We start from the raw sequence: 14,522 nt of genomic DNA, 5'->3' as shown, positions 1-14,522 counted from the left end.
TGAGGTAAAAGGTTACCAAAAATAAAATATTATCGTTAAATGTTTTCTTTTATCTGTTTTCTTTTTTAAAATAATAAATATTTAGGTGGTGGTCTAGGACGGTTTCTCCTTCTATACGGTGAAAACATTTATCTTACGTTTCGCCAACTATATAGGTTGGTATCTTCAGGGTAACTTACATAGCTAGGGCATAAAGTGTTTCGTTAGGTTTTTCTAGGACTCAGTGTCAGTACAACTACAGACTCAGTCTGAGTACAACCACAGCAAAGTATCTTACGTCTCGCTACGTTTCTAGGTTATGTAATATGATGATAATGCAACCCCAGACTGAGTCTTAGTAAACCACAGTCTTAGTCTATGTACAACCATGGCAAAGGACTTTACGCCTTCGCTATGCTCCTTTTGGGGATGCCAATCACAGCGATCGGATTTTAGAGACTCAGTCTCAATACAACCCCAGCATCAGTACAACTACAGTATTAGTCTGAGTACGGCCACAGCGAAGAAATTTACGCCCTGTCTACGTTTTCTGGGGATGCCTACCAGAGTAGTTGGACTTCATGGACTCAGTCTCAATACAGCCCCAAACTCAGTCTCGGTACAACCACAGAATCAGTATCAGTACAACCACAGCAAACTATTTTACGTCTCGCTACGTTTCTTAGGGATGTAATGTGGTGATAATAATGCAACCGCAGACTGAGTCTTAGTACAACCACAGTCTCAGTCTCAATACAACCACAGCAAAGGACTTTACGACCTCGCTATGTTTCCTCTGGTGATGTCAACCACAATCGTCGGGTTTCAGAGACTCAGTCCCAATAGAACTCTTGACTCAGTCTCAGTACAACTAATCTCAATACAACTCTAGACTCAGTTTCAGTACAGTCACAGTCTCAGTCTTAGTACAACCACAGCGAAGGTCTTTTGACCCTGGGGATGTCAACTGCAACTGATGGATTTCAGAAACTCAATCTCAATTGAACCCTAGACTCCAGTCTCAGTTTCAGTACAACCACAGCGAAGGAGTTCATCTTCTCGGTATGTCCTCTCTGGGGCTCCGGGGATGTCAACCACAGCGGTCGGGTTTCAGATACTCAGTTCCAATAGAACTCCTGACTCAGTCTCAGTACAACTAATCTCAATACAACTCTAGACTTAGTTTCAGTACAGCCACAGTCTCAGTCTTAGTACAACCACAGCGAAGGTCTTTTGACCCTGGGGATGTCAACTGCAATTGATGGATTTCATAAACTCAATCTCAATTGAACCCTAGACTCCAGTCTCAGTTTCAGTACAACCACAGCGAAGGAGTTTACCTCCAATCTATGTCCTCTCTGGGGCTCCGGGAATGTCAACCACAGCAGTCGGGTTTCAGAGACTCAGTTCCAATAGAACTCCTGACTCAGTCTCAGTACAACTAATCTCAATACAACTCTAGACTCAGTCTCAGTACAGCCACAGTCTCAGTCTTAATACAACCACAGCGAATGTCTTTTGACCCTGGGGATGTCAACTGCAATTGATGGATTTCAGAGACTCAATCTCAATACAATCCTAGATTCAGTCTTAGTACAACCACAGTCTCAGTCGCAGTATAACCACAGCGAGGGACTTTACCTCCTCGTTATGTTCTCTCTGGGGCTCCGGGGATGTCAACCACAGCAGTCCGATTTCAGAGACTCAGTCTCAATAAAACCCCAAACTCAGTCTCAGTACAACCACAGTCTCAGTCTCAGTACAACCACAACAAAGAATTTTACAAAAATTGCTTTTATCTAGCGTGCTAAGTAGGTTCATGTAATAGATTAGATTGAGGAAGGTATATAATTGTAATGATTATCGGTAAAGTAGAATTGTACTTAATTAAAATATTTCGAAACTTTATTAAGTGTAGTTTACAGTGCAACATTTTGTAAAATCATTATTGTTCGAATTGTATAATAATAATAATAATAATTGATAACAATATAGTGAACAGACCGTAACAATAATTAACAACTTATATCGCAAAAGAATATAACTTATTTGAGCTTTATATACATACATACATACATACATATACATATCCATATAATGTTAAATTTAATCGAAACTATAAAATTACGTCTTTTATCGGCAACTGCACAAAATTGTCTATTTTTATTCTATCTATCTACACGTATTAGATAACCTAACTATAAATGAACTTAAAGGCAAGTTTCTCGTTCGGTTATTTCTTCGATATTTATCGCGGAGCAGTCGCGTCTGTTGTTGTGATAAACGATAACATTTCTGCGTTCGTCATTTGGTGGTGATAATCCAAGTGGGATAAAATTCTCTTCGACAATTTCGATGCGATGAGATTCTGCTTCTAAAACTGTTTCTTGTTGGTTCGAAAGGTTTTGCATTGGTGATAAAGGAAAGCGATTTTGATTGCGGTTATTATTATTTGAACAGTCGGAGGTGCTACACGTATTAAGGGCTTCAGTGCTGGCGATTTCGAACGGTTTTTGACTAGACTTGCCGCGAATAAAATGACGATTTAATACTGTATTCATCGAACTACTTCGGTCTAATCTACTTCCTAATATTTCTAGATCGTTCATACTTTTAGAAAATCGATTGTTTCTTGATATGTTCGTTTGAGTTTGCTGATGAATGTTGTGCAAGCTTTTCTTTAGAACTTCAACGCTGGTCCAAAGAAGACGGTTTCTGATAACGGACGCGTTCTCGTTCGCGCTGCGCGGCGGATTTTTATCGTTGGTTTTCAGCATCATGCTGATCTCGCTGTAGGACGGAGGAAGATCACAGTTTTTGGTGCCGAAAATGTCCTCGTATGACGGCGGGAAACAATTGATGGATGTGAAGGAGCGCATCTTGAACGCGCTCTCGGAATCTAGGACGCTAGCGGAGCTTCCTTCGAAGCGGTGCCTGTTTCGGATCATGTTGGCGCTCAATTCCATGAAATCGATGCCCGAGTAGTCGGCCTGGAGTTGGGTGAAAATTCGACGATCCACCACCAGCATACGACCGAAAGGTAAAAGGATTATTGTAGGCGTTGCTGGCGAGGTTGTGTACCCTGAAAAATTCAACAGGAATCAAATAATCATTCACGATTGATTACTCCCGATCTCATCCACGTGGATTTCAGATATATCTGTCAATATTTTTTGGGAGGACGAAGTAATACTTTATTATTTTTCGAAACGTCTTGCAATTTTATCGATCATAGTATGCATGCTACATCAATATTCACCATAATGAGAAAAGAGTTTGATGTAGCATCAAAAGCTTAAAGAATAATAAGGCACCAGGTGTAGATGGAACACAGGGGGAAATTCTAAAACATGCAGGACAAGAGGTTAGAGATCGTATGTTTAAGCTAGTTAGTCACATTTACGAGACAGGGAAAGTCCCAGTGGATTACAAAAAGGGAGGCGCGGGTAAGTGCGAGACATATAGAACAATTAGCTTAACTTGCCATGCGTCAAAATCAAAAAAGGACGGAAGAACTATTAGGGGAAGATCAATTTGAGTTAAGAAGAAATAGAGGAACACGGGAGGTCATTCTAGCTTTACGGGTAACAATAGAGAAAACGATAGAAAAAAGAAAGNTCTACTTCCTAATATTTCTAGATCGTTCATACTTTTAGAAAATCGATTGTTTCTTGATATGTTCGTTTGAGTTTGCTGATGAATGTTGTGCAAGCTTTTCTTTAGAACTTCAACGCTGGTCCAAAGAAGACGGTTTCTGATAACGGACGCGTTCTCGTTCGCGCTGCGCGGCGGATTTTTATCGTTGGTTTTCAGCATCATGCTGATCTCGCTGTAGGACGGAGGAAGATCACAGTTTTTGGTGCCGAAAATGTCCTCGTATGACGGCGGGAAACAATTGATGGATGTGAAGGAGCGCATCTTGTACGCGCTCTCGGAATCTAGGACGCTAGCGGAGCTTCCTTCGAAGCGGTGCCTGTTTCGGATCATGTTGGCGCTCAATTCCATGAAATCGATGCCCGAGTAGTCGGCCTGGAGTTGGGTGAAAATTCGACGATCCACCACCAGCATACGACCGAAAGGTAAAAGGATTATTGTAGGCGTTGCTGGCGAGGTTGTGTACCCTGAAAAATTCAACAGGAATCAAATAATCATTCACGATTGATTACTCCCGATCTCATCCACGTGGATTTCAGATATATCTGTCAATTTTTTTTGGGAGGACGAAAAGGTTTGTTAGTAATACTTTATTATTTTTCGAAACGTTTTGCAATTTTATCGATCATAGTATGCATACTACATCAATATTCACCATAATGAGAGAAGAGTTTGATGTAGCATTAAAAAGCTTAAAGAATAATGAGGCGCCAGGTGTAGATGGAACACAGGGGGAAATTCTAAAACATGCAGGACAAGAGGTTAGAGATCGTATGTTTAAGCTAGTTAGTCACATTTATGAGACGGTGAAAGTCCCGGAGGATTATAAACGGAAGGTGGTAGTAACCATACCTTAAAAAAAATAGGTGCGAGACATTTAGAGCAATTAGCTTAACTTCCCAAGCGTCAAGAATCTTAACTAGAATTGTACAGAGAAGGATGGAAAAAAGGGCGGAAGAACTAATAGGGAAAGATCAATTTGGGTTTAGAAGAATTAGAGAAACGCGAAAGACCATTCTAGCTTTACGGGTAACAATTGAGAAAACGATAGAAAAAAGAAAGACTGTAGATAGGATTTGTAGATTTAGAAAAAGTTTTCAACAATGTTAAATGGGACAAGATGTTAAATATACTTAAAAATGTAGTTACAAAGATAGAAGAGTGATACTTAGTTTATATAAAGAGCAACCGGCAGTTATATAGCTGGGGCTGCAACGTAGAAAAGTAAATATTAAGAAATATGTCAGACAGGGATGTATACATTGAAGACGCGATCAACATTATTAAAGACGGTACAATTGTAGGGATAGATATACAGGGGCAAAAGATTAGTATGCTTAGATTTGCAGATGATATAGCATTATTAGCCTCTAGCAAGGAATTAGAGATAGCTTTAAATAAAATGGATGCTGTATTGACAGTAGGAAAATAAATAAAAGTAAAACAAAAATATTGGTATGCAAGCGAAGAAAAAATTGGGAAAGAGCGAAAATAAAGATAGGAAACGAAAAATTAGAAGAAGTGACCGATTTTAGGTATCTAGGAGATCAGATAAGTCATGACGGAAGGAGTATTAGGGAAATAAAGCAAAGGATAGCGAAGGGTCGAGTCGCANTTTAGCTGGTTGATATTATGGTTTCTTTGAGGTTTGAGAAGTACAACTTCGGACTGAACACATTGCTGGACTTTCAAATATTGGGCTTTGTAAGAACCAATCGATAGATCGTGGTGTTACTAAATCATTCAATAAGTATTTATTTATTGCTTGACAATAATGTCTACGTTCCATTAGAGTTGGGTTAGATGGTATTAACTAATCAGAATTTTGGCATTCATTTCTTCAGGAATATTCTGATGACCACTAAGTCACTCTAATTTGCATTTAGGAATTTCACACTTTTCAAATACAAATTAATGTTTAGAAAAAGGTATTTAAAATAAAAAAACAAAAGGAGGTGTTAATTAACTCAAAGAATCAAAGGAATGTTGGATTTGATTCCTTGCGTTCGTAAAATGCATGGGTGAAAATGGTAAGTAACTATTTGAAAAAAAAACATATTAATGGCTATACGTAATAACGTAACCAGTCCTGAACCAATCCTGCATTAAATTTACATAGGACAGGGGGCTTTCATAACGGGACTTCCCCGTCTGTCAGTCAATCAATCAATAGAGAAGCGTATTCGACGGTAAGAAAAGAAATACAAATAAAACAAAAATTTTGACATATAAGGATGGTAAAAGTAGTAAAGGAGCTAATATAAAAATAGGAGACGAAAAATTAGAAGAATTAAGTTGCTGATTTTCGATAGATGTCTAAGAAGTCTGATAACTTGGGAAGATCCCACTTGTGCAATCGATTTAAAAAAATTGTTTCGTCGCGAATAAGATAAAAAAAGCGTTTTCGGATTCACCCTGATTTAAAAAATTTACAAGAAGTGGCTTTCTCCAATAGCATAGGCTTTGGAAGACCCCCAACAAAGCCATCAAAAGTATTAGGTTTCGATATTTCCGGCTCTGAATAACGTACACATTTTGCCCATAGCAAAAAAAATAAAAAATATGGGTGTCCAATCCACTGGCTTTTAACTTTCATGGTTTAGATGCTATTTGGTCTGATTTAAACCGTATTTTTTTTTCAAAACCAGTTGAATATCTCAAAAACTGCTAGAGATAGGGGCAGTGAACTGTTAACAAAGAAGTCGACCTAAAATTTAATAAAGAAACGAAAAATGTAAATATATACAGGGTGTCTAATTATAAATAACGAAGTTAGGAAGAAATGGGGAACACTCTGTATAACTGAACATATTTTCTGTATATGATTCCAGACCACTTTTATAAAACATTTTTTTTTATTAAAAGTATAATAACAGAGTTATGGACGAAACCGCTTTATGCGGAACACCCTGTATATTTCAACGATTTTTAACGATTTGTTTCTATATATAATTACACAATTTGTTTTTAATTAACATTATCATTAAAAACAATATGAAGCAGATTTGCATGGACATCCTTGGCAAAATGTACGTAATTCCTTTACTGCAATAAATCATTTCGAAATGTTTAGTTGCATTAATTAGACCATTTGCAACTGTCACACTATTTGCATTCTTTCCTGGCAATAAATTATGAGATAAATTGCGTTGATAACTGGTCTACTTGAAAATTAAACAGTATGCAATGCTAGCAAAATGTTGGCATCATCGTCTGCAGTGACTTAGGAGATACTCGGAAAGTGTAAATTTGGAGTCACGCTGTCTGCTGGTGTGTTATGTGATCACTATGATGAGATCGTGATTTAAATCAGTGGCGGCTGGTACATCAGTTTACGTGGTGGTGGTGGGGGGGACTGAGGTACCGTGTTCGACGTAATTTTTTAGAATAGAGAAAAGCCAGTAGCGAATCAAGAAGAGAATTCAAATGATAGGAATCTAGTAGAAACTCATTGACAGAGTCAGATTCAGGTCATCTAGAAGTCAAAACTTTAGCTAAATATTCGGAAGGAGATCGGTGCCTTTGCCCATGCTTTTGTAAGGTTTTCTTCGATCGTTTAGAGGTTTAGATAAATGCCAAGGCAGTAGTATTGCATAAATAACCTTTCATTTCCCTTATGACTTCATTTCGTCTCTCCAACCACCATCCACTCCACTTATTCCCATGGTTCCCAAACGGTAGTTCGGAAGAGGTTCTTTCGGTCTACACTGGAGTAGTCGAAGAACTACCGACGAGAAAGAAAGACGAAAACTTTTTTTTACAGTTAACATTCGTATTTCTCGAAAACTAGAACTACTATGACATCCTTAACTACACGCGAATAGTAATCAAATCTGGGTATTCGTCGTCTTCAGATCCTGCTATAGCCAACTTAACTGGTACCTCCTCTCTTGTGTTAGACTCAGATTAGCTAAACCCTATGGTTAATAGTTCAGTCGTTTTAGTTTCTATTGATTTTGTTTCATCTGTTCATGTATTTCCTCGTCCACTTCTGAATCTTCAATCTTCAGGTGTTTCAACTGTTTTAATAAGGGTAGAAATTCGAAAAAGGTTGTTAAAGGTGTATGTTTGGAGCACGACGCTGTACGGGTGCGAAACATGGACAGTGGGCACAGCGGAAAAGGAAAGGTTAGAAACGTTCGAAATGTGTGGTGCTACAGGCGAATGATGAGGAAATCGTGGGTTAAAGGTTAGAAATGAAGAGGTATTAGAAAGAGTGGGAGAACAAAGGACTCTACGGAATTCAATAAGAAATAGGCGAGATAGGTTGGTAGGGCACTTTCTTAGTCATGAAGGTCCAGTCAGATTAGAGGCAGAAACAGGAGTTAAGAGGAGTAGAGTTAAACCTAGATTAGATTACTGTTCGCAAATAGTTAAGGATGTGGGTTGTTCTAGTATTAGGGAAATGCGAAGATTAGCTCAGGATAGGAAAGAGTGGAGGTGCATGTCCAACCAGTCTTAGGACTGACGACCTTATGATGATAATGCGGGAAATCCGGTATTACCAAAAGAAGTTCTCGATTTTATTCTTGGTATTGCAATCTTTTTAAAACCACTAGTTCATTTTGAGCCTGTTGGAGGTGTTGATGTTAGCATTTACTAATAAAGTAAGTTCGGGTTTTAATGATAAAAGATTATCCTCTGATATCCCACAGATTAGAAGAGCAACTTCACGTCTGGGTAATAAGCGTTGTCAGGTAGGGAGTTCGGGATCTATTAAAAATAAAGTAGCATTTGGTTTTAGTGATAAAAAAACACATTTTAAGGTTCAGGCGTATTTAGGGTATTTTGGTCAGGTCTCAGTTACGTATCTGTAGATTGAGAAATGTTGGTAATGTTTTGAATGCAGTAAGTTCAGGTTTATGTAATTGAAGTTGTTTATATGAATATGGTGGTTTACATATGAAGAAAGTGGGCATTGTAATTGTTGTACATTATCTTGTTATTATATTTATATTTTAAATATTAGTCTTACCGATTTTATTATCTCTTTCTGAGAGCTTCGAGCTCTCATTAAAACAGTTGAATCCAGGAACCATTGGCTGAGTTTTCCCGAGATAATTTTTGTGTCTTTATGGTTCCTTGTTTGATAAAAAGTTTGTTCTGACGTAGGATTTTAGTATTGACAAAGTTAGATGTATGACCTATTTCAATTATACGTTTGACTAGGGTAGTTTTATGTGAAGTAGCCTGGATATTATATTTTTTATAGTCGTTTTTATGCTCTTTTATCCTGATATGGAGCAGCTTTTTGGTTAGGCCTATACTTCTTCACCAAATGTGAACCGATTGTAATAATGGGCTATATCTCGAGAATGATCCAATTTAAATTTGAAGAAAATATTCCACCTCATAAGTGTGAAAAAACAGGGAATGAATCTCGTTTTTAATCAATTTAAGTTTGTATTTATGAATGTAACAATATCTTTTACGTTGATTGTTGCGTTTTGATTAGATTACAAATAATTACGTAATTATTCAAACATATGTCAAGTTTGAGTGGGTCTAGTCAACGAAATAATTTACAAACTTTGTAACAGTTATAAAATGAGATAAAATATCACCCGAATGCGATAATTATTTTGCTTTTATAAAAAATAAGCAGAGTTAAAATAAAAGACACAAAACGAAAACATCGTCAGGTTTTTTCTGGTTGTAACTTTAACTACTAGCTAATAAAAACAAATCAGATCAAAGCCTGGGAGAAGATAAAACGTTTTTTTTATTGTCTTTTGTAGCAGAGGAGTGTCGATTACCGCCTTTAATCTTTAAAGACGAATTTTGCTTTAAAAAAAATGCAACTATTAATACTTAAACGTTACGCATTTTATTGGTACAACAATAAAATTATTTGGAAAAATAGAACCGAATCTGTGCATAGTACTAATTAATTATACAACAGAATCAATAAAAATATTACAATTAGCTATTAAAACAATTAATTAATTAAATCATATTTAAATTTTTGAATGTGTTCATGAAAATGCAATCAGGTGGCGTTTGAGTTGATGAATTAACCGGAAAGAAGGATTGGTTCAGCGGAAAAGCGTTGTGTCGGTATTGCTAATTGTAGTGCGTGATGGTGCTTGTTGTTCACGTTTTAATTTTTATTTAGTGTTATATTAATGACCTTTTCGATTGTGTCAGTGTTGGAATGAAGTTGCTGGGCAAAATACGATGTCAACAAGCTTAAGGTAAGGTATTTCTGTATCATTTTATATTATATGTATATCCAATTTCTGTAAACATACGACAACAAATTGAGGTTAAGTTTGTATCGATATTTTTCGCCGGCAAAAATATGATGTCTACATGTACCCATAATAAACATTGCTCTGATGTTTAAAGGTATTTTTATTGTTGGTTTCGAAAATTTCACTTGTCAAAGAATCCTGGGCATATTTTCAATTGCCAAGGAAAAGCATTAGAATAAGTGATGCTATGAGTAGGTACATGTGGGTAATTTGAGGGTTATTAGACGGATAATAATTTCCATAAATATACAATTGGAATATTTGCTGTTGTAATACCTTGGTCCATGTTGGGTTCGTCCATAGGACAAAAGCAGCAAATCTTTCGTTTGCAGAAAGAGCGTACTGCTGGTGCTCCCCAGAAGCAGAATAATAATATAATCATGAGTACAACAATCATAACTATGAGGGTGGGTAGACCCTGATGAACATTGGGCACGTAAAAGCTCTGGGGGTTACTGCCCAAAGGATAACTCATAGGTTGTTGACTCCCTGGCGAAGGGCTCATTTCTGAAAAAGAGATAGGATTATTTTGTTAAGGTTTTCGGTTTTCCTGAAATAAATGAATGTTAGGGTTGTATTTTAATAAGTGTTTGAAGAATTTTTGTTATAAAATTGCTTCTCGAGACGCGGACTAATTTAAATATTTTGAAGTATTATAGTCAGAAAAAGAGAAGTAAATTCCTTTACAAAAAATTATCAAAAATAATAAAGATGGTACTTGTGTTTAAGTCTATATAAGTCAAACGGGCAGGTACTTTTTTGTACAGGATTAAAGAACATAAAGTTATGAAAATGAAAACACAAACATTTTGATTTTAAAATTGTACATTTTGAAAATAAAAGTATAAAACTAATGCATCTAAGATGTAAATAATACTTTTTATTAAATATCCGGTATACTCCCTTGCATTTCTGAACTCATCTCATTCCCTATTTTTAGTACTTAACTGACTTATTATTATCTCTATAAACTTCGAAGAATTTGTGGGTCAATATAATTTATATTGAGGTCAGAACAATAAAATACAATAGTAGGTCCCGAAGGACCGTGCAGAATACGGAAAAAGGTACAAAACCGTCTATTTAAAGATGTATTTTCCCACTGACGTATAGGGGATGTTGCTTTAGAGGAGGGGTGGCCTATCCTTGACCAACTTGTAACATGACAGGCACACGTTGAAATTCAAAAACTCACCCATAAGCATGATTATACATTATATGTGTCTGGACTGATTTATCGTTAATAATCGCAAAACACACAAATGAAACTTGTTCCTACGTGTGCTACATTAATTTATTATTGCTATTAACATTTCTAACTTGAAAATTGTAAACCTTCGCTTAAGGTCTTGGTTAGATAAAAAATACAAATAAAAACACTGTAGAACTATATTTTATTTGTCAACGTTTCCCGAAAAAAACAGTTAATTGTTAAAACGAACTACTTCACATCATCATAAGGTCATCAGTCCTAAGACTGGTTGGACACGCACCTCCACTCTTTCCTATCCTGAGCTAATCTTCGCATTTCCCTCAAACTAAAACAACCCACATCTTTAACTATTTGCGAACAGTAATCTAATCTAGGTTTAACTCTACTCCTCTTAACTCCTGTTTCTGCCTCTAATATGTCTCTGACTAGACCTTCATGCCTGAGAAAGTGTCCTACCAACATACCTCGCCTATTTTTTATTGACCTCCATAGAGCCCTCTGTTCTCTTATTCTTTCTAATACCTAATTTATTCTATCTTATGACAGTATTACAAAAATAGGAGTCTCTGGTAGCAAGCAGCAGCAAATAAGTAACCACCTTTTTCAATGTTAAGTTTAGCTACTGAGGAGGCTCCCAGACCCTCAAAAAAGGGTGTAAGATACTTGGGAACATGTTTGAGATTCTACTCATATTCTTACGTATTTCAAATTGAGTGGCTTCTTTAAAAAATTGAAACTACACTATGCACTCAACTTAATTCATGCATCAACGTTTTAGCGTGATAAATGGACCAGAAAACATGTCATTAATAACGAGTTATAGATTATTGTACACACTATTGTTTACAGTCCACTTTGAGTTTTGTTTACCTTTCTTTTATTAGTATTAATACGATTGACTGACCTGCCGAAAGCTTAACAAGATTGCGATTTGAACGCGATCAATTAAAGCAATTTTGAGCACTTTTTACGAATTCCGATTCAGACACACACATGTTTAGGTATCTACATTAGAACACTAATCAATTGATTGACGCTGCCTGACTACATGTTTACATTTCGTCTTTTTGGAAATGGGTTTGAGAAAAGGAGTCAAATATATATATATGTATAAGTTTACCATTTGAGATGGGCTGAGACATTTTATAACACCGACAACCGATTTCTAGCGAGTACTGGGATAGGACGGATTAGTTGTCAATGTTTAATACAGTACCGAGAGCCCCTTTTTAATGTGTTTACGTCATGTTTTGTCGTGTGATGTCCCGAATGTATTATGTAATAAGGACAAATGGATTTTGCCTCAGGTATTGTTTATTTTGACGCCAGAAGAAATAAAAATCGTTGAAAGCGAAAGTAAACATACATCTAAAGGTTTTTATGTGCGAATTGAGACATCAAAAATAATGTGTTTCTTTGGAAATTGTTGACAAATAACTTTATATGTTGTGCTATTTCGGCGTGCAAATTTCCGAGAAAAGAAAAACATTATCCAAGTCTTTACTTGTTTTTGTATGGTCCTTCGAGCCGGATTATTAGATACTTTTCAGAATTCGATGCCACTTTCGACTAATAATAATACAAAGCTTGGTGTGTTTAGTAACATCTTACGATAACTAAGATTTAATTTAACAAGTTTAATTGTAGAAATAAGGCGCCAAAAGATCAAAAACTTTCACGATGTTGTCAAAATGAATTATAATAAATGTCGTATCTTTCAGGACCTAAAAGCTTTGCTACTGCAGTATAATTTAAAGCCTTGTGTACAGATATAAGTAAGAAATGTAACATAAATAATCTTATTAAAGCATTTTCTTTCCAACGGAGATAAAGGTTCGCGATTGTATGTAGCACCAGTTCCAATTTATTGTGTCGCAAGCTGAGGTTTCCCGAGTCCTTGTGCCAAACAAGATATCAAAGTAATTGAATTTCTTTCCGCAAGGTCCACACGGGCCAAGTTAAATACAAAGATAATACACGTCCAATACGTAAGCTATGTTTCTTTGTAAACCATTGTGTAGGTTGATTATTGGACATTTTACATGATCGTTTGTCTATTTGTTTTTATCTTTAAACCAAGAATTGGTTCAAACTCCAGAAAATTATAACATATTCATACCTTAAAAAATTGTTTATGGTTGGAAAGGTTTTAAATCCCCTATAGGAATTATTGATTGATGTTAATTCCGCGGTATTTCACAAAGATATTTTACATTTCATGAAATTCAATAAATATAAAACGTAGGTATATTGTTAATAACTTATTTTTTTTATATATATCCGTTTAATATTGTTCGGATGGGGTTAGCCTTGTAAGGGCTCGTATCAGGAAATATTCTGCTACTAATTATTATTATAAATATGAAACACTGAAAATTTTTAGAAGTGAATAGTTTTTAATATGAAATTGGTCATTACAAATGGGAGTGGCTCTGGTAGCCACAACGGTCTAAGATTTGGATCCCGCGGAACTAAAACATTCCTGTCATGATGAACTTTTTCGATGTTTTCGTTTTTCCTAAATCATGTCGTGATGAACTTTTTCGTTTTTCCTAACATAGTAACATTTTAGCAATATAATTCTATTACATATAACAGGTAGGGGAGACCGGGGATAGTTGACCATAGGGGTAGGTAGACTAACCATAACCAAGCATTACATTTCGCGTCCCGCTCAGTTGTCTGAAGCGTCACATCGCGGTCGTGCGTTGTTTTCGAACACTGACATGTTTTTCATATTTCAATTACATAAGTAATATTTTGATCTGATGCCTACTCGTTTTATGTAAATCATTTTTCTATTAGTCCTAGCATTTAATGAGGGCACATTTATCATATTTTATATCTTATTTTTCAAGTCAACGGCAGTGTTTAGGCTAGCCATGCGATCAAAATTAAAAATGGCGTTTGGGGTTGGTAGACCAATTTTTTTCGGGGCTGGTTGAATATTTATTCAGCCAACCCCAATGAAATATGTAATTGAAAACAACACATAAATTAACTTTTTATTGGACTTTTAAATCGTTACGTGGCCAAATTAAAAGAAAAATTAGAACAGAATCCGAAATTGACGAGAGCAGAATTAACCCTGGACACAGTGGAATATATAAAAAATTGACAAATTTTTACTAATCTAGAAGAGGAAACTTTAGCCAGTTTATTTTTTAACAAAAGGTTCAATTATATTAAAAAAATGTTTAATTATTTGCTCCTTCTCATGATTTGACTCTTACTGGTACATGAGTCAACTTACCCCGGGCATATGGTCTACCTACCCCGGGCCAGGGGTAGATTGACTAAGATTTAATATTTTGTAAAATGCATTAAATCATCACTATTATACTAAACTAAGAACTAAATATTACATATTTTTATTAGGTTAATAGATTTTCTATCAATTAACATGCTTTTCTTGTCTATAT

The 14,522-nt window shown here is 35.9% G+C and overlaps 1 protein-coding gene across 1 annotated transcript in view; it reads right to left on the bottom strand.

The window, feature by feature from the left end:
- Positions 1-1,936: 1,936 nt before the first annotated feature.
- Positions 1,937-14,522, bottom strand: part of LOC108743089 — a 34,107-nt gene continuing 21,521 nt past the window's right edge. Inside the window, exons 2-4 of the mRNA XM_025979348.1 lie at positions 10,164-10,394; positions 3,613-4,100; positions 1,937-2,573 (exon numbers count right to left, since the gene is read on the bottom strand). Coding sequence (XP_025835133.1) covers positions 2,190-2,573; positions 3,613-4,100; positions 10,164-10,394 — 1,103 coding nt within the window. The 3' untranslated portion in view covers positions 1,937-2,189. The remainder of the gene's footprint in view (positions 2,574-3,612; positions 4,101-10,163; positions 10,395-14,522) is intronic.

The sequence above is a fragment of the Agrilus planipennis genome, unplaced genomic scaffold, assembly GCF_000699045.2.
Source record: "Agrilus planipennis isolate EAB-ADULT unplaced genomic scaffold, Apla_2.0 scaffold423, whole genome shotgun sequence".
Lineage (NCBI taxonomy): Eukaryota > Metazoa > Arthropoda > Insecta > Coleoptera > Buprestidae > Agrilus > Agrilus planipennis.
This window is presented reverse-complemented; position numbering and strand designations above follow the sequence as displayed.